This window comes from Bufo bufo, chromosome 1 (genome assembly GCF_905171765.1).
Source record: "Bufo bufo chromosome 1, aBufBuf1.1, whole genome shotgun sequence".
NCBI classification, from domain to species: domain Eukaryota; kingdom Metazoa; phylum Chordata; class Amphibia; order Anura; family Bufonidae; genus Bufo; species Bufo bufo.
This window is the reverse complement of record NC_053389.1, coordinates 18573044-18594983: the sequence shown is the minus strand read 5'-3', so window position 1 is coordinate 18594983 and position 21940 is coordinate 18573044. Positions and strand designations below refer to the sequence as shown.

Below are 21940 nucleotides of genomic sequence, written 5' to 3'. Positions count from 1 at the left end.
GGGAAGATGCATTTGTGAGCCAGAGCTCATGCTGAACACAGCAGGCGGCTTTAGGTAAGTAATACCATTAATATGATTCTTTACAAAACGTTATAATATGTTATTTTAAGACACCGCCATTGCTTTATCAAATCTGTTGCTATTATGTTTGGGTCGGGGGTGAGTAATATTGGGGTTAAGGGTTTGTCCCAGGGTAAACACTTATGTCATGGTGACCGCAACTGAGTCCCTTACTACATTCCCTATGCCCTATAATGGTGTGTTTGTCATTCTGCACAACTCATGGGGATACTTCATCTGTGATTTTACATAGGACTGCAGGTGAGTTTATTACAATATTACCCAGATGATTATGACCATACACTCCAAATACAGCTCTGCTACATGTGTGGGCTAGCTATAAATCAAGGAGGATCTCTGCTACCAATCGATTCATTAAATATTCAGCTCAGGGGCGGACTGGCCATAGAGCCTACACTGGGCCGATGTCCAGGGGGCCACCAGAGGCCTAGAAGGGTCATTATTACAGGATGCTGAAGGTAGGGTCGGCTTGGTGCTGTGGCCCACGTCTCACCTACGAAGCCCCCTGCACCATATTAGAGACAAGGTGGAGGAGGACAGAACGTGGCAGCTTTGATGGCCACGACAAAGGGGCAGCTTCTGGGGAGGTATTTTGTTGTGCACCGTGGTATTTGGTTCTGTGGGATGGTATTCTGTGCCGCGCTATGGTATTACTGACCCTGCCGACTTGTGGTGGCCCATCTACTTGTGTCGCCCCACGTTCTGTCAATTTTGACCCACCTACAACATCGGGGCCACTTTTAATTAGTATTTTTCCAGGGCCACTGATTCAGCTTCAAGCTTTATCAGATTTACTGAATTCTGGGACCTGGGGTCGGCACTACCCTTTTCTTTGAGATTTTCTGAGGTCAGAAGAGAAAACTTGTAATAAACACATACCCTTCAATGTGACATCGAAAAATCAGGTCAGGGTCAATAAGCTGCAGAAAAGCCTCCATCTGCCGGATGTGTTTGCATCCACTCAGCCAATAGTCGTCATTGACAAGATCTTGTCACATCAATCTCATATTGATGACTGAACAAATCCCCATTAATTCCCACGTATTAAACCTTCGATATATGAATACGCTCGTCGGTCCGTCACGTAAGGCATGGCTCTTGCTTCTCTCCCTCACGAGGGGACGTAACACGAGTCTGGGTGGCGCGTTGTACGGACGGAACTTCCTGTGACCACTGCATTCAATGTAGCGAAATGTATCAATCGCTGGTCACCCAATGGTTGCTAGGTAACCAGCCTAATAGACGGAGGCTGAAGAGTAAGATTCTCCAAAGTTTGTATGCTCATATAGCATGGTGTCGGAGCCAGGGGCCCCATCAGAAACATCTGGACCCCGTACGGACAATAATAAGGACCCCTAACCTATTATCTCCATCTTCCCAGTCAGTGGGTCAATGGTGGGGGGTGCAGAATACTAATTTGGACCTGTGCTTTTGCAGTGGGAACCCTATTGGGTACCAGATGAGCCCCTCGCGGCCCATTAAAGGATCCTTTTAATTGGTAAGTGAATTTGGGAGCTCCCATGCAGCGACTGTTGAGTACTGGGTGGATGGCAGCCCACTGGTGAGTTTTGGCCCCCTATTTGCATGGGCCCCTGATCATAGTACCCACTGCACTGCCCTGGTACACGGGGCCACAGTGACTTTATTTCCAAAAAGATGGATAACATAAATCTGGGCACCGGCTCTCCGCGCTCATGCGCCCGGCTCTTATGCCACCCTGCCAGATACTAGAGCTGGCGAGTCTTTTTAGCTATTATGCTGGATTTCTCCTACTTTTAACACCACCCAAGGGACAATTGAACGTATCTCCAGAGCCAGTGCTGCCCTCATCATGAGTGGAGGAGTAAAATGGACTTGGACAGGGAAACTTCCATACAACAGAAAGACGACACCATTGGGCCAGAAGACGTGACTAGAAGGTCTATGAGGAGGAACCCAACCAAAGCAATGAGGGGCAATGGCATGGCTGTAATGGGTGCAGGCAGGGGCGCACCACCAAAGAGGCCAGGTGAGGCGATCGCCTCAGGCAGCACCAGGTAGGGGCAAGAGGAGGGCAGCGGAAGGGCCCTGGGCTGGAGGGAAGGGGTTAAGTTAAGAAATTAGCATTTGGGAGGGAGGGGCGCCATTTCAGTTTTTGCCTCAGGCAGCAGAAAGGCTAGGTGCACCCCTAGGTGCAGGTCCCTCAGTGATAGAGAATCCTAGACAATATATTCATTTGGAATTTAATGTAAATTTTGCATTGGTGCCCTGAAGATGGTACCATACTGTAGACCCAAGGGGCATAGATGTGCCTACTACAATGTAAGAACCATACCTACGACTGGCAGGATGACTGAGTGGCCAGAAGACTCAGCTCCAGAATACTAATATGGTTGACAATGGCTGCACCGCTTTCTCCACTTAAAGGGGTGATCCCATGAGTGATCAGTACATGACAGTCTAGAACCAGCCCTGGACCTCACCTGGATCCAGAGATCTCCTCACTCATTACTGCAATTGCTCTGCTACATATATTTCCAGATGGCAGCTCCGGGGGGGGGGGTGTCTTTTCTCAGGGGACGTGCCCTTTCTCTTCCTATAGCTGTCACAGCTTCTAACAGAAGATGTGGCTGGTGGCAGTTGAAGTATGGAACTGGACATGTGCGTCCACCTTATTGAGGTGGACAGAGAAACATGAAATAAACAAACAGCAGATACATTTTATTAAATAACTCAAGCAATTACGAAAGTATTCACATCCAGGTGCTGGTTTGACAAATGTAGAATATTTTTCGTGGGACCAAACCTTTAAACAGATCTGAAGCACAAACTTCTGCTGTAAATGATGAAATCCCATCAAAACACTAAAAAACAACCACCCTTTATCATTGTCGGCAACTGCAACTTTTCTGAAAACGGAGACAATTGCCGGCCCGGTGAATGGTCAGCTTTTGCTTCTCCCTCACCTGGCATGCCGCAGACAATACACAGCCCCCAGAGTGCCGCCATATATCTCCACGCCAGGTGAAGAGCATACTTAAACATATAAAGTGGGAATGAAACGCGTCGCTACCTGGTATTCACGAAGCGCTTACAGCCTTATTTATGTCCTGGGCCTAGCGGCGGGGGCCCCGGTCGTACATCAGACATCCCAAGCCGTTAGGCCGCCCCGCCGCCGGGTGTATATCTTCATTCAATCCCTGGTCTCTCTTGGTTTCTGCACTGACCGAATGAATATATTCTGCTCCTCAACTTCCCGAGTGTGTCATTCTCCTAGAATTTACACTCCGCCGGATATTTCCCCCCTCGTGTGTCTTCCGTATAACTCAGGGCTGACGCACAGATCTCGCCCCGGACAACCTGTCGTGTTTATTGCATTCTGCTGATGGAACCGAGACGAAGAGATGCTGGCAGCCGCAGAAAGGCTGGAGTCAGCGAGCGCGCTGCCAGCTACGGGCACGGGAAGCAGGAGGGGGGTCAGGTGGCGCTAAGACCCATCAACTCAGACTAATTATCTTACCGTCCCTGTAGAGATTGAACGCTGGCATCGCCCATCGCTCGGGTCGTGTTCTCCACTGCTGGCACGCACCGTGGGCAAATTACTAGATAGGGCACGGCTGATAAACTGGAAGCCCCTGAGCCAAACGCAGCCACAGAGGACATGCGTCTGGCATGACGGGTACTGGAAGTGAATCAGACGAGGGTCGGCCTCAGGCTTCGCGCCTTTGACTCTCGCAGATGGCTCTGGTTTAGGTGGCAGAGTAGAGTTTGTCAGGTGGTTCACCCCGGGCCCTGGTGACTATGGGGACCCCTGTCATACGGGGGAGAGCGACACTACAACGAATGGGAGCTCATGTATGAAGTATGATGACATCACAATAAGTTCTCTGACGTAATCTAAAGCTTCTGGGTCCCAATGTGAATACGTAACAGGACCCATATCGAAGATTCATGAACTGTGATCTTCATGGGGGACTGTAGGGCCACCCAGAGTCCATGTGGGCACCATCTCTGCACCCCTCTGTAGTTACATTACAGTTACAAACAGCGCCGCTCCTGCCTACAGGTTGTGTGTGGTACTGCAGCTAAGCTCCATCTGGAAGAAATAAGACAACCCATTAGGCTTTCTTTGCACCAACCTTAAAGGTGTTTTCTAAGGCTTAAATGCAGATGACCGATCCTCAGGATAGGTCATCAATATCGGTTCGGTGGAGGGCCGACACCTGGCACCCTTGCCCATCAGCTACTTCGAATGGCCGTGGTGTTTTGGCTTCTTAGGCTAGTTTCACACTAGCGGCAGGGGATTCCGGCAGGCTGTTACGGCGGGTGAACAGCCTGTCGGATCCGTTCCGCTCCGTCCCCATTGCATGCATTACTTTTAGTCTGGCTGCCTCTCGCCGTGCGCTGCCGTGCCGCCGCCGGAACTCTGCCCCCTCCTCATCATAGTCAATGGGGACGGAGAGGCAGTCCGGGGGCACATGTGAACTAGCGGCAGGACGGATCTGACAGGCTGTTCACCTGCACAGCGCCGTTCATCGTATAGTGGCCATGCTTGGTATTGCAGCTTAATTATATTAAATAAGGGCTCATGCACACAGCCGTTGCCCGGCCATGGCCGTACAGCGGGTCCGCAATAAACGGGCTCCGGCCGTGTGCCCCCCGCATCATGGATGCGGACCCATTCAGTGGAGATGTGGTGCGGAATGGAGGCAAGTGAATGGGTCCGCGATCTGCATGCGGCGGCCCCACGGTCGGTGCCCATGCATTGCGGACCGCACATGGTCATGTGATCGATGGATGCGACATCACTGGAGGAGGAAGAGACGGCAGCACTCACTAGAGTACCGCAACCCCTTCCAACAGCCGATCACGGGGGAGCCGGTCCCCTAGTGATCAGATTGGCATAGATGCCATGAATTAGCAAATTCCTACACCCAGGGGCACCGCCACAGAGAGCAAGAGGAAATGTGCCGATGCCAGCTTCCTGCAGTGTGCCCGGCTACGCCAGTCGCTGGTGTGAACACTGTGCACCTTGAGATTGCCATAGGCTGGCGCTCCATATACCTAATATAGGATTGCATGTTGCATTAACAGTGAAATTCCCTTTCTCTGGCGTCTGATAATCCGGCACAGAACTGCCAGGCTGACCCCGGCCCCCGACAACTCTTACTTCCCTGCTGAGCGCATGCGCAGAGCGCTGACTCCGTCTACGATGTGGTCACCCAATGACTGGTCTCCGGTTATCAGACCGTAGTCGTCCCATTCTGAGCTTCCTTCCCCATTACTAGAGGGGGGGGGGGGGGGATCTGAAGGGGTTGTCTACCACCCGGAGAGACGTTGCCATATTTGTGGGATTTTTTATTTTTTTTGGGATCCAATACTTTCACATTATCCCAGATATAAAAAGAAATGACAGAGAAAGTGACACATCTGACATAAAGGTAACGCTCCACATCAAAGCCATCAGAGGCAAATATCGAAATCTGCATCAACTCTTTAACTTTTTTGCCATTTCTGCTCATTTTTCAAGTCAATTTTTGGTTTTCAGTGGCGGAAACCGTCAATAATCAGCTGTTGACGGCTCCCACATTCATATCGCGTGTCTCTGTTTATTACTTTGAGCGAGATCCATCTGTACACAGACTGTGAAAGCGATCGCCCGGGTGCCCCCTGCAGCGCGTCTCGTTAACACATGAATATCCAAAGCAGGGGTTCATTAACATATTAGAATATACATGCGTGAAGGTATTTGCATGTTTATGAGCTGAGCGTCCAATGTAGTCTCGCAAGCTAGACAGATCGCAAAAATATAGCCCCGAGAAGCGGCTGCCCTGCTTGTTGATGGTTTCCCGTAAAAATAATGTCTTCATTGAAGGCAGGGGTTAAATTCTAGGACTGTAGTGCCAGGTTGTGTTCTAATAAATGCTACATTGTTGCAATGAAGACAATGGACTGTTTACATTCAGAGATTGTTACAATGTGACAGCTTTCTTCATAGTCTCTGAGGAGCAGGAGCCGCCCTCCAGTAACCGGAGACAGGAAGTGACAGCAGCGGAGAAGAAAGGGTTAACCCTGCAAGTCAACCCAGTAATAATACTGACAGCATCAACTCTCCCGGGCTACGAGGGGTTAAGGTACAAGGGTATAACCCGCAGCCCAGCACAGGGCTATAACCTGCTCCACACCTGGGACACAGGGAGGAAATGGAGCTGCCAGTCCAGACTGGGAAAAGGTTAATACGGGTCACAAGGGGTTAAGTCCCCCTGCTCGATGGCGGCCATACAAAAAGTCATTTTATTTTAACATTGAGGAAGAGTTAAAGGGGTTTTCCAGGTCCCTGACACTGATGAGCTGTCTGCAGGGTAGGTCATTAAAGGGGTTATCCAAACTACAAAATATCCCCCCCCCCAATGTCCGGGCCCCTCATATAGATTATATGTACCCCGCTCCCCGACACCCACGTAGATCCCGGTGACGCTTCCTCCATCCGTCACGCGGATCAAAACAGGGGTGAGGGTGGGGGATTGTTGGGGTGTAGCCAATAGCAGGCCGTGACGGGGACGAGCCTCGCGGGTGACGCCAAGGAGGCCGTGCAGGGACCAGGAGCGACGCGGGTGTCGTGGAGCGGGGTAAGTATAATGTATATGAGGGGCCCAGGGATGCATGTTTTATAGTTTGGATAACCCCTTTAATATCCAATCAGTGAGGGTCTGACCCCCCCGCGACCCCCCCCCCCCCCCCCCCCCCCCCCTCCGCTGTTCCCTGCAGCCTCTGGCGCTGGGACTTGAATGGAGCAAGAAGCAGACAGCGCTGTTCAAAGTGTAGTGGCCAGACCTGGTTACTGCAGCTCCTACTAAAGTGACTGTAACCAGCACGGCCACTGCACCCAGAACGGAGCCGTCTGCTTCCGGTGCCAAGTAATGGGCTGGTTCTGGCATCCAAGGGTGTGGGGAGCAGGGGATTAAGGGGGTGCAGGGAGCAGCGGATTAAGGGGGTGCAGGGAGCAGGGGATTAAGAGGGTGCAGGGAGCAGGGTATTAAGGGGGTGCAGGGAGCAGGGTATTAAGGGGGTGCAGGGAGCAGAGGATTAAGAGGGTGCAGGGAGCAGGGTATTAAGGGGGTGCAGGGAGCAGGGTATTAAGGGGGTGCAGGGAGCAGGGGATTAAGAGGGTGCAGGGAGCAGGGTATTAAGGGGGTGCAGGGAGCAGGGGATTAAGGGGGTGCAGGGAGCAGGGGATTAAGGGGGTGCAGGGAGCAGGGGATTAAGAGGGTGCAGGGAGCAGGGGATTAAGGGGGTGCAGGGAGCAGGGGATTAAGGGGGTGCAGGGAGCAGGGGATTAAGAGGGTGCAGGGAGCAGGGGATTAAGGGGGTGCAGGGAGCAGGGGATTAAGGGGGTGCAGGGAGCAGGAGATTAAGGGGGTGCAGGGAGCAGGGGATTAAGGGGGTGCAGGGAGCAGCGGATTAAGGGGGTGCAAGGAGCAGGGGATTAAGGGGGTGCAGGGAGCAGGAGATTAAGGGGGTGCAGGGAGCAGGGGATTAAGAGGGTGCAGGGAGCACTGGATTAAGGGGGTGCAGGGAGCAGTGGATTAAGGGGGTGCAGGGAGCAGGCGATTAAGGGGGTGCAGGGAGCAGCGGATTAAGGGGGTGCAGGGAGCAGGGGATTAAGAGGGTGCAGGGAGCAGGGGATTAAGGGGGTGCAGGGAGCAAGGGATTAAGGGGGTGCAGGGAGCAGGGGATTAAGGGGGTGCAGGGAGCAGGAGATTAAGGGGGTGCAGGGAGCAGGAGATTAAGAGGGTGCAGGGAGCACTGGATTAAGGGGGTGCAGAGAGCAGTGGATTAAGGGGGTGCAGGGAGCAGTGGATTAAGGGGGTGCAGGGAGCAGGCGATTAAGGGGGTGCAGGGAGCAGCGGATTAAGGGGGTGCAAGGAGCAGGGGATTAAGGGGTACAGGGTGTTGAGCCCCTGAGGATAGGTCATCATCAGGAGCTTGGAAAACCCCTTTAATGCCAGGAAATCAGAAGGATCTGAAGTAATAAAATATATCTAATGGGGCCGTTCAGAGCGCTGAGCTGCATGTCCCCGGCTGATACATGGTGCACACATACATCGTACACTCATATAGTCACGCACATACAGTATATACATCACACTGTACACATACAGTATATACTCACGTACACGCATACACTGCACATACATACTCACACTGTACCCGGGGCAGACTGGCCATAGACCCTACAGGGACATTTCCCAGGGGCCACACAAGCTCTCCTCGTGGCCCCTGGCCGGGTACATAGAGATCTGATGCTCTCAGCAGTCATCAGTACCGGGGCTCTTATACACCCGGCCAGTGGCCATGATACAGGTGAACACTATATAGTGCTGCACTGAGGTAGGTAGTTCTTCTGGGGCGGTACTGCTGCTCCGGCCTACGTGTGTTGGCCCTTTCCTATTTGTGTTACACCTCCTTCTGTCACTTTAGACCCACCTACAACATGGGGCCACTTTCAGACGTTTTTCCAGGACCACTCTAAGTTACCAGTCTGACCAGTGCCGGTATATAGTCACACACATACAGTACATGCACTTTACACACACACACGCACTCGCTCACTTACACTGTACACAAACGCACACCCAAAGTTACTGTACATACACACTGCGCATGCTAATGCTGTACACGCACACACATACTGTACATGCCTAACACACCCACAGCATACACACACACCGTAAACTAATACAGGCACTCATCACCCAGTACATGCACACACATTCTTATACACACACACACACACGTTACAGCATGCATGCTCAGTCACACATATACACACAGCCTCATATGCATACAATACAAGTTTGCAGCCGCACACGCACAATCTTCTACACACAGTGACACACACGCACCGTCATACTCATACATGTGCATTCCCTCCAGGCTCGCTCTCTCATACTCATACATGTGCATTCCCTCCAGGCTCGCTCTCTCATACTCATACATGTGCATTCCCTCCAGGCTCGCTCTCTCATACGTGTGCATTCCCTCCAGGCTCGCTCTCATACTCATACATGTGCATTCCCTCCCGGCTCGCTCTCTCATACTCATACATGTGCATTCCCTCCAGGCTCGCTCTCTCATACATGTGCATTCCCTCCAGGCTCGCTCTCTCATACTCATACATGTGCATTCCCTCCAGGCTCGCTCTCTCATACTCATACATGTGCATTCCCTCCAGGCTCGCTCTCTCATACGTGTGCATTCCCTCCAGGCTCGCTCTCTCATACTCATACATGTGCATTCCCTCCAGGCTCGCTCTCTCATACTCATACATGTGCATTCCCTCCAGGCTCGCTCTCTCATACTCATACATGTGCATTCCCTCCAGGCTCGCTCTCTCATACATGTGCATTCCCTCCAGGCTCGCTCTCTCATACTCATACATGTGCATTCCCTCCAGGCTCGCTCTCTCATACTCATACATGTGCATTCCCTCCAGGCTCGCTCTCTCATACTCATACATGGTAATTCCCTCCAGGCTCGCTCTCTCATACTCATACATGTGCATTCCCTCCAGGCTCGCTCTCTCATACTCATACATGTGCATTCCCTCCAGGCTCGCTCTCTCATACATGTGCATTCCCTCCAGGCTCGCTCTCTCATACTCATACATGTGCATTCCCTCCAGGCTCGCTCTCTCATACTCATACATGTGCATTCCCTCCAGGCTCGCTCTCTCATACTCATACATGTGCATTCCCTCCAGGCTCGCTCTCTCATACTCATACATGTGCATTCCCTCCAGGCTCGCTCTCTCATACGTATGCATGTGCTGCAGGCCACACACTGCATCTCATGACACTGTGGTGATGCCCTTTAAGAAAGGCTCCGGAGCCCGATGCCCGCACGCAGACGCTACAGCATACCCACGCATATTGCACTTGCAGATGGGAACTATACAGCAATATAGATACGCCAGCCATTAATGCGTCCTCCCCGGAGCAGATGCTGTACACAGCGGGGTCTGCATGCAGCTGTATGAGCAGAGCCCACCGCTTCACTAGGGATCAGAGGTCGCTGCAGCCCCTCCACCTATTTATCATTTGCCTTATTGATCCGACAACATGTCTTCTCCTAGGGGACCGGATGGCATGCCTCCCCTTCACCCTCGCCCCGCTGGTAATTGCCCTACAACAGTGCCCACTGTGTACTGAATGGATAATAAGAATGTCACAGAAGGGTTGTCATCATGATTGTAGAGCACCCCCCCCCCCCAGCTCCCTCCCCATCCCCCGCGGCAGTTTTTCACCCCCCCCTCAATCCATGGCTTCATTAATACATTTGTATTTATTAACCTCTGACTCCAATAATGTATTCAAACCTCCAGCAGATTCATCAAGGTGGGGGGTTGGGGGAGTAGTCGTTTCCAAAATCACCGTTAACGAGCGTTCACACGGCGGACGGAGCAGTGCTGGAATTCTTATGAGTCTCCTCAATGCACAAACTACCTGCAGATCCCCCTGGACTATTAAATCGGAGGACCAAGACCCCCAGCGCCAACCGCATCACGTAAAAAACTTACCCCCATCCTCCTCATCATCACTCTCATCATGTACCCACTGCCCAACTTTCTTACAATTCCAAAAAATAAGCCTCCCCCACCCCCCCCCCCACCGCTTTTCGACCAGGTCCCTCTATCCCTTCATCTCATGTTTCAAACTATTTCATCCATAAGACCCAACCGCTGTTAACCCCTCGCGGGCCAGACAACGCCACAACACGAGCTCTGGAATCCTGCAGAGATTCCCGGGTTACGGATGCAACGCACGCGAAGGGCGATTAGAGCGGGGTACCTTGTGTCAGCATCACGGCGACCACCGCGCCGGCCAGGATCACCCTCTGAAGTGGCGTCTTCATTTTTTAGTCCTTCTCTGCTCTCGGTGCCTGTCCGTCTTCTGTTTTCAACCTCTTTTCGTCTTCTTCTTTCTCTTCTCTCTCTCCTCGTTAACCCTCTTCCCCCCTCCCTCCCGGGTTGCTGTATTTTCCAGTACAGTCGCTCGACGGCAAGTGAAGGATGGAGCGGAGAGCGGTGATGCAGGGGATGGATGGAGGACAGAAGGAATTCTGGATTGGGAATCTCTGTCAAGCCCCCCCTTCTCTCTCTCTCTCTCTCTTTCTGGCTCGCTCTCCTTTTCTGCCTCTCCTATTTTTTCGCTCTCTTTTCCCGGTGCCCCCTCCTTCTGCTGTTCCCCTTTCAACCCCCTTTAACACACGCATACAAACAGACACACACACTTCCCTCGCCTTCTGCAAACCATATGGGGTTCCTGACAGATGGAAGTTGAGTGGCAGCCGTTGAGAGCCAATCCTGACCTGCGTTGGGCAGGGGCCTGTCTTACAAATGGCAGGTACTGGAGCCAATGGGAAGGTGTCGAGCGTTTGCTTGGAAAAAGGATGCAAGGCTTGTGGGGCTTTCTGATGCTTTGACTTGATTTATCCAGGAGGGTTTGTGTTACTGCAGCACATCTGTACACTACGCCCCCTCCTCGTCTAATATTCCAGACTATTTTTTTACAACGGATGTAGCAGAGATGAATTTGTCAGTTACGTCTTTGAGGTTTTGGACACCGATCAGACAATGCAGTAAAATAAGTAATCCAGTCTGAAATGTCCATTGACAAACCCAATACTTGCAACATCTGGCAGCCTGTGACAAGGCGACTGAACAAGCCTTCAGCACATGGGAGGGTAGAAGTTTCTAAAGTTCGCCATATTGTGTCTTTAAATAGAAAATACATTTAGAAAAGTCTGTGAAAATAAATCGGGTTCTGTAAAACTTACTAAGCATATCATTCAAATCAATGTTCTCGCTAACATCAATCCTGCCAAAAAGAATAATTCTACAGGGAATTTAAAGTACATTGGTGCCAATTTCTAAGTTTCAAGATACACAGAAAATAGATATTAAGATAAATACTAAAAAAAAACGAAGGAGAAAAGCAAAAATGTGCTCAATGTTGCCTTCTACTGGTCAAAGTACTTTGTGTGGAGATGGATTTATAAAAAGCCTGTCTGATACTGCCCCTTATGTACAAGAATATAACTACTATAATACTGCCTCCTATGTACAAGAATATAACTACTATAATACTGCCTCCTATGTACAAGAATATAACTACTATAATACTGCTCCTATGTACAATAATATAACTACTATAATACTGCTCCTATGTACAAGAATATAACTACTATAATACTGCTCCTATGTATAAGAATATAACTACTATAATACTGCTCCTATGTACAAGAATATAACTACTATAATCCTGCTCCTATGTACAAGAATATAACTACTATAATACTGCTCCTATGTACAAGAATATAACTACTATAATACTTCTCCTATGTACAAGAATATAACTACTATAATCCTGCTCCTATGTACAAGAATATAACTACTATAATACTGCCTCCTATGTACAAGAATATAACTACTATAATACTTCTCCTATGTACAAGAATATAACTACTATAATACTGCTCCTATGTACAAGAATATAACTACTATAATACTGCTCCTATGTACAAGAATATAACTACTATAATCCTGCTCCTATGTACAAGAATATAACTACTATAATACTGCTCCTATGTACAGAATATAACTACTATAATACTGCTCCTATGTACAAGAATATAACTACTATAATACTGCCCCTATGTACAAGAATATAACTACTATAATACTGCCCCTTATGTACAAGAATATAACTACTATAATACTGCCCCTTATGTACAAGAATATAACTACTATAATACTGCCTCCTATGTACAAGAATATAACTACTATAATACTGCTCCTATGTACAAGAATATAACTACTATAATACTGCTCCTATGTACAAGAATATAACTACTATAATACTGCTCCTATGTACAGAATATAACTACTATAATACTGCCCCTATATACAAGAATATAACTACTATAATACTGCCTCCTATGTATAAGAATATAACTACTATAATACTGCTCCTATGTACAAGAACATAACTACTATAATACTGCCTCCTATGTACAAGAATATAACTACTATAATACTGCTCCTATGTACAAGAATATAACTACTATAATACTGCTCCTATGTACAAGAATATAACTACTATAATACTGCTCCTATGTACAAGAATATAACTACTATAATACTGATCCTATGTACAAGAATATAACTACTATAATACTGCCCCTTATGTACAAGAATATAACTACTATAATACTAACCCTATGTGCAAGAATACAACTACTATAATACTGCTCCTATGTACAAGAATATAACTACTATAATACTGCCTCCTATGTACAAGAATATAACTACTATAATACTGCTCCTATGTACAAGAATATAACTACTATAATACTGCTCCTATGTATAAGAATATAACTACTATAATACTGCTCCTATGTACAAGAATATAACTACTATAATACTGCTCCTATGTACAGGAATATAACTACTATAATACTGCTCCTATGTACAAGAATATAACTACTATAATAGTGCCTCCTATGTACAAGAATATAACTACTATAATACTGCTCCTATGTACAAGAATATAACTACTATAATACTGCTCCTATGTACAGGAATATAACTACTATAATACTGCTCCTATGTACAAGAATATAACTACTATAATACTGCCTCCTATGTACAGAATATAACTACTATAATACTGCTCCTATGTACAAGAATATAACTACTATAATACTGCCTCCTATGTACAGGAATATAACTACTATAATACTGCTCCTATGTACAAGAATATAACTACTATAATACTGCCTCCTATGTACAAGAATATAACTACTATAATACTGCCTCCTATGTACAAGAATATAACTACTATAATACTGCTCCTATGTACAAGAATATAACTACTATAATACTGCCTCCTATGTACAAGAATATAACTACTATAATACTGCTTCTATGTACAAGAATATAACTACTATAATACTGCTCCTATGTACAAGAATATAACTACTATAATACTGCCTCCTATGTACAAGAGTATAACTACTATAATACTGCTCCTATGTACAAGAATATAACTACTATAATACTGCTCCTATGTACAAGAATATAACTACTATAATACTGCTCCTATGTACAAGAATATAACTACTATAATACTGCTCCTATGTACAAGAATATAACTACTATAATACTGCTCCTATGTACAAGACTATAACTACTATAATACCGCTCCTTTGTACAAGACTATAACTACTATAATACTGCCTCCTATGTACAAGAATATAACTACTATAATACCGCTCCTATGTACAAGAATATAACTACTATAATACCGCTCCTATGTACAAGAATATAACTACTATAATACTGCTCCTATGTACAAGAATATAACTACTATAATACTGCCTCCTATGTACAAGACTATAACCACTATAATACTGCTCCTATGTACAAGAATATAACTACTATAATACCGCTCAAATGTATAAGAAGAAAACTACTATAATACCGCTCATATGTACAAGAATATAACTACTATAATACTGCCTCCTATGTACAAGAATATAACTACTATAATTCTGCCTCCTATGTACAAGAATATAACTAATATAATACTGCTCCTATGTACAAGAATATAACTGCTATAATACTGCCTCCTATGTACAAGAATATAACTACTATAATACTGCCTCCTATGTACAAGAATATAACTACTATAATACTGCCTCCTATGTACAAGAATATAACTACTATAATACTGCTCCTATGTACAAGAATATAACTACTATAATACTGCTCCTATGTACAAGAATATAACTACTATAATACCGCCTTCTATGTACAAGAATATAACTACTATAATACTGCTCCTATGTACAAGAATATAACTACTATAATACTGCCTCCTATGTACAGGAATATAACTACTATAATACTGCCTCCTATGTACAAGAATATAACTACTATATTCTTGTACATAGGAGCAGTATTATAGTAGTTATATTCTTGTACATAGGAGGCAGTATTATAGTAGTTATATTCTTGTACATAGGAGCAGTATTATAGTAGTTATATTCTTGTACATAGGAGCAGTATTATAGTAGTTATATTATTGTACATAGAAGCAGTATTATAGTAGTTATATTCTTGTACACAGGAGCAGTATTATAGTAGTTATATTCTTGTACATAGAAGCAGTATTTTAGTAGTTATATTCTTGTACACAGGAGCAGTATTATAGTAGTTATATTTTTGTACATAGGAGGCAGTATTATAGTAATTATATTCTTGTACATAGGAGCAGATTTATAGTAGTTATATTCTTGTATATAGAAGCAGTATTATAGTAGTTATATTCTTGTACATAGGGGCAGTATTATAGTAGTTATATTCTTGTACATAGAAGCAGTATTATAGTAGTTATATTCTTGTACACAGGAGCAGTATTATAGTAGTTATATTCTTGTACATAGGAGGCAGTATTATAGTAGTTATATTCTTGTACATAGGACCAGTATTATAGTAGTTATATTTTTGTACATAGGAGGCAGAATTATAGTAGTTATATTCTTGTACATAGGAGCAGTATTATAGTAGTTATATTCTTGTACATTGGAGCAGTATTATAGTAGTTATATTCTTGTATATAGAAGCAGTATTATAGTAGTTATATTCTTGTATATAGAAGCAGTATTATAGTAGTTATATTCTTGTACATAGGAGCAGTATTATAGTAGTTATATTCTTATACATAGGAGCAGTATTATAGTAGTTATATTTTTGTACATAGGAGGCAGTATTATAGTAGTTATATTCTTGTACATAGGAGCAGATTTATAGTAATTATATTCTTGTACATAGGAGCAGTATTATAGTAGTTATATTCTTGTACATAGGAGCAGTATTATAGTAGTTATATTTTTGTACATAGGAGGCAGTATTATAGTAGTTATATTCTTGTACATAGGAGCAGTATTATAGTAGTTATATTCTTGTACATAGGAGCAGTATTATAGTAGTTATATTCTTGTACATAGGAGCAGTATTATAGTAGTTATGTAACAATGGAAAAATGGGCGAGCACTTATACACTTGGCAACCAAATTGACATATGCAGTAAATATTTATTGTTAAATCCCCATAAAATTTAAGTAATAAAAATAATAAAAACAGTGTGTTATAGCAATGACATACAAAAACTACAATCACATAAACTATAGTAGATATAATAGTATAGTCGATATTGTATTGAATGCTAAAATATATGATAACAAAAAACCCACTACTTTTATAGTAGTTATATTCTTGCACATATGAGCAGTATTATAGTAGTTATATTCTTGTACATAGGAGCAGTGTTATAGTAGTTATATTCTTGTACATAAGAGGCAGTATTATAGTAGTTATATTCTTGTACATAGGAGCAGTATTATAGTAGTTATATTCTTGTACATAGGAGGCAGTATTATAGTAGTTATATTCTTGTACATAGGAAGTAGTATTATAGTAGTTATATTCTTGTACATACAGTAGGAGCAGTATTATAGTAGTTATATTCTTGTACATAGGAGGCAGTATTATAGTAGTTATATTCTTATACATAGGAGCAGTATTATAGTAGTTATATTCTTGTACATAGGAGCAGTATTATAGTAGTTATATTCTTGTACATAGGAGCAGTATTATAGTAGTTATATTCTTGTACATAGGAGCAGTATTATAGTAGTTATATTCTTGTACATAGGAGCAGTATTATAACTACTATAATACTGCTCCTATGTACAAGAATATAACTACTATAATACTGCCTCCTATGTACAAGAATATAACGACTATAATACTAACTCCTATGTACAAGAATATAACTACATAATACTGCTTCCTATGTATAAGAATATAACTACTATAATACTCCTCCTATGTACAAGAATATAACTACTATAATACTGCTCCTATGTACAAGAATATAACTACTATAATACTGCTCCTATGTACAAGAATATAACTACTATAATACTGCTCCTATTTACAAGACTATAACTACTATAATACTGCTCCTATGTACAAGAGTATAACTACTATAATACTACCTCCTATGTACAAGAATATAACTACTATAATGATCTTTTTATTTAAAATCAGGCAACAAAATATTACAATACATTTACAATAAAGTCATAGAAAAGAATAATATAAAGTTACATCACTCTGATAATAAACATCACAACGCATTATACAAAAGCTTCTTCACACTGTTCACATTTATAGAGCTGATTCTCAGCCTCATCCAGGTCACTTAGTTTTCTTACTCTTTTTCCTCCTTCCACTGCTGTGACCTATAGTGCCCCATCTTTTGGTGGACACTGGAGGGTCAGGTTCATCTTCCTGAGGGTCACTGTGGCGAAACCAACCTCGCCACTGGGTTTTGGAGAGGACTGGCTGCTGGCCTCTTGCCCCAGGATTATGGGCCATATACTAACTTTTAAACCCCTGAACCGATTCAAGTGAATTTTGGATAGGTTTGTCCCTAAGTTATACTGTTTAAATTGATGTTAGTTATATGTATGGCCAATGTAAACTCACAAAGTTGTAACAATTTATAATAAGTGTAACTTGTCAGCTTGGGAGGAAAATGCTGGGTGTGTTTCTATTGTGCCATTGTCCCATTGTGTGTTTAAATGGTGATGTCTGTTCTGTTGTCCTCACATGTGTATTGGTGATCTCCCTTTGTCCTCAGAGATAATTGGATTGCTCCTCAGGTTGTCTCCGGGACAGAGAGGAGGAGACCATGATGCATTGTGGGGATATGTTGTCCTATATCACAGTCTTCATTCTGGTCCTCTGGGGGCGTGAACGATTGGTTGCTGTAGTTACATTGTATGTGTTGTAAATTACTGATTGGTTGTATTTCAAACCCCTGTGGGCAGTACTATGTTTGTGGTTTATGAATAAAAGAGGCTGTACGTGAAGTACAGTCAGACCACTGCTTGACCCTCAACACGGAGCCTTGTCTCGTTATTGGGGGGATTCACTGTATGCTGTTAGAAGACCGATTGCCAGAAGTGTAAGCTGATCCCTGTTCGTCTGCTAGCAGCTATTCGTGAGGTTCCAGTTTGGAGTGCTACTTTGTATCCAGTTCGGGAGTTTGGTGTATCCTGCAGTAGCTGTGCCTGTCTCTCAGAAAGGGGCTTATCGCCTAAACGGATTTTAACCCCTTGTCTGCTAAAACGGTCCGTTACAGTCACCATCAGGGTTATGTGAAGCAACATACTCCATTTCTGCCTTTTCTTCGGACTCTTATTCCCCTAGCGCACCATACTGCCCGGAGGTTATGGTCAGCACTGGCGGATCCGGGGTTCTCTTTGCTGTAGTGCTGTTCTTTCTTTTTACAGTCTGGAACCCGTCTTCATCCACAGAGGACCTCCTGAGCTTCCTGAGCCCTGCAGCTGGACCATCAGGCTTTGTAGAGGGCAGTTCTTTAGGTGGTTTGGCAACTGGTTTACTGGTCACTTTACTCTGCATATGAGAATCCTCTTCAGTGGCTGGTACTTGTAGTGCTACAGATGGTATTTTAGCTTCCACAGCAGGATTTCTGGATTTCGGAGCCTTTTCAATGGCTGGTACTTGTGGTTCAGCAGATGTTGGTACTTGTAATGCAGTAGATGGGCTATGAGTCTCTAACTCTGCTGGTACTTGTAGTGCATCAGCAGGGTCATCACTCTCTACAGCAGGGTCACTAGTACTTTGCATTGCTTCAGTATGAGGATTGCCAGTTTCTAGGGCTGTATCTGCTCTTGCAGTGACATCCTCCTGACCTTCCTCCATGGCCTCTGAGAAGATCTCATCACTGCCTTTATTATGATCTGCATGCGGACATTCCCGGAACGTATGACAAGATCCTAAACCCAGGTTACTGATGACCGAACCTGTACAGTCGTCCTTTGAATGTCCAAACTGTCCACAAAATGAGCACTTAATACGGGAGCAGTTGATGGCGAGGTGCCTGCCCCCACATCTGTGACACAGCCGCGGCTGACCGGGGTAGTAGCATATCCCTCTCTCTGAGCCCAGGTAGAAGGAGTGCGGCAGATGTCTGGTCACACCATTGTTCTGCGCTAGTTGTATAATCACGGTGTATCCGCCATTCCAGATGTCTTCCTCATCATAGATTTTTCTGGGATGACTCTTCAACAGACACTGTCTGCTCAGCCAATGCTCCAGATCTGCCAGCGCCACCACCTCAGACTGGAACAAGATGGTGGCCTTCACTACCTGAGGCTTGGACAGCTGGATCACCTGTAGATGCTCCCAGATTGACTGTTCTTTGGTGTCATTGTATATATTCCAGAATAAGTCCAGATCATACTGAAGCTTAAAGCTGATGTCACAGATCCTGCTGGAGGGGATATGGATCAGGGCGTACACCTCAGATGCCTTAAACTTCTTGAAGTCCTTCAGAAGAACTTTCCCTATGTACAGTCTGGTGGGGAGGTTTTCTTCTGGACCCGTATACCTAATCCTGACAGCGTTCCTCCTCTGGGGTGGAGGGTTAGCCGGCCTTGTAACATTGGAGAACAGTCTCCTGAATTCTGGACTGTCAGCAGGAGGATCAGTGCCGGACCTCTCCTCAACAGGCTGACTGACTCCAGATTGTCCTGCAGATCCACCTGTGTCTGCTACTGAGGACGGCTGAGGGTCCTGTATACTGACCTCCATGTCTGCTCCAGACTGTGTAGTTGTCTCCTCTGAGAGCTGACTTCCAATAACAGCACAGAGCGGGGTCTCACCCACAACACTGAGCGGGGTCTCGTCCACAGCACTGAGCGGGGTCTCGACCACAGCACTGAGCGGGGTCTCGACCACAGCACTGAGCGGGGTCTCGACCACAGCACTGAGCGGGGTCTCGACCACAGCACTGAGCGGGGTCTCGACCACAGCACTGAGCGGGGTCTCGATCACAGCACTGAGCGGGGTCTCGTCCACAGCACTGAGCGGGGTCTCGTCCACAGCCCTGAGCGGGGTCTCGACCACAGCACTGAGCGGGGTCTCGACCACAGCACTGAGCGGGGTCTCGACCACAGCACTGAGCGGGGTCTCGACCACAGCACTGAGCGGGGTCCCGTCCACAGCACTGAGCGGGGTCCCGTCCACAGCACTGAGCGGGGTCCCGTCCACAGCACCGAGCGGGGTCTCGTTCACTGCACCGAGTGGGGTCCCGTTCACTGCACCGAGTGGGGTCTCTTCCACAGCACTGAGCGGGGTCCCGTCCACAATGTCCATACATGAAGCACTCTCCTGCTCACACACAGAATTGCTTTTCTCATTCACTTCACCAGAGTTACAAGCTGAGTCCACTACAATTAACCCCTTGTTGGATGGCTCACTTTGCTCCATAGTATTCCCAGCATTTTCAGAGACTGACTGCTCAAACCCCATACATAGTGACCCTGAAAGCAGTGACCCTCCAGGCGCTGCACCCACACATCTCTGAGGGGTTCCTTGCTTCACCATATTATGCACATCGCCGTAATTTTTATTTTTTATTTCTATAATTTCTTTTATCTTCACATTCTGGGCTCTGCCCTCCCTCTTTTTCTCCATTGCCCAGCTTTCTACTTTAGGTATTGTGTTTTTACCTTTATCTAGTTTATCTTTTAATATATCAAGTTCACGTGTGCAGTCGACCAGGCATTCATACTTCATCAGCTTTTTCTTGGGATCAGCCTCTGTCTTTATCTCATCTCTTAACTTAGAAATGCGCCTTTCCAGTTTAAATAAACTTTTCTTTGTCACAGTTGTACTCAGTCCAGAAGCACTACAAGTTTCAGTTGACTCACCAGCCACCATTTCCAGATTAATGCTTCCAGGATCTCCATGCTGCAGGCCACACTCCAAGCTCTGGGCTTTCCCAGGATCATCAGCCCAGCTCCCCTCTCCTCCACCTGGGTCAGAAGCCATGCCCCCTCCCTGCAGGGAGCTCAACAGAACACGTCTATCCTCTCCTATGGACAAGGATATAACTACTATAATACTGCTCCTATGTACAAGAATATGACTACTATAATACTGTCTCATATGTACAAGAAAATAACTACTATAATACTGCTCCTATGTACAAGAATATAACTACTATAATACTGCTCCTATGTACAATAATATAACTACTATAATACTGCTCCTATGTACAAGAATATAACTACTATAATACTGCTCCTATGTACAAGAATATAACTACTATAATACTGTCTCCTATGTACAAGAATATAACTACTATAATACTGCCTCATATGGACAAGAATATAACTACTATAATACTGCTCCTATGTCCAAGAATATAACTACTATAATACTGCTCCTATGTACAAGTATATAACTACTATAATACTGCTCCTATATACAAGAATATAACTACTATAATACTGCCTCCTATGTACAAGAATATAACTACTATAATACTGCTGCTATGTACAAGAAAATAACTACTATAATACTGCCTCCTATGTACAAGAATATAACTACTATAATACTGCCTCCTATGTACAAGAATATAACTACTATAATACTGCTCCTATGTACAAGAATATAACTACTATAATACTGCTCCTATGTACAAGAATATTACTACTATAATACCGTCTTCTATGTACAAGAATATAACTACTATAATACTGCTCCTATGTGCAAGAGTATAACTACTATAATACTGCTCTTATGTACAAGAATATAACTACTATAATACTGCTCCTTTGTACAAGAATATAACTACTATAATACTGCTCCTATATACAAGAATATAACTACTATAATACTGCTCCTATGTACAAGAATATAACTACTATAATACTG

The 21940-nt window shown here is 44.9% G+C and overlaps 1 protein-coding gene across 1 annotated transcript in view; it reads right to left on the bottom strand.

Annotated features, from left to right (window-relative positions):
* Positions 1-11088, bottom strand: part of IGLON5 (IgLON family member 5) — a 416339-nt gene extending 405251 nt beyond the window's left edge. Inside the window, exon 1 of the mRNA XM_040420787.1 lies at positions 10911-11088. Within this exon, the coding sequence (XP_040276721.1) occupies positions 10911-10974 (64 nt within the window). The 5' untranslated portion in view covers positions 10975-11088. The remainder of the gene's footprint in view (positions 1-10910) is intronic.
* Positions 11089-21940: the final 10852 nt, after the last annotated feature.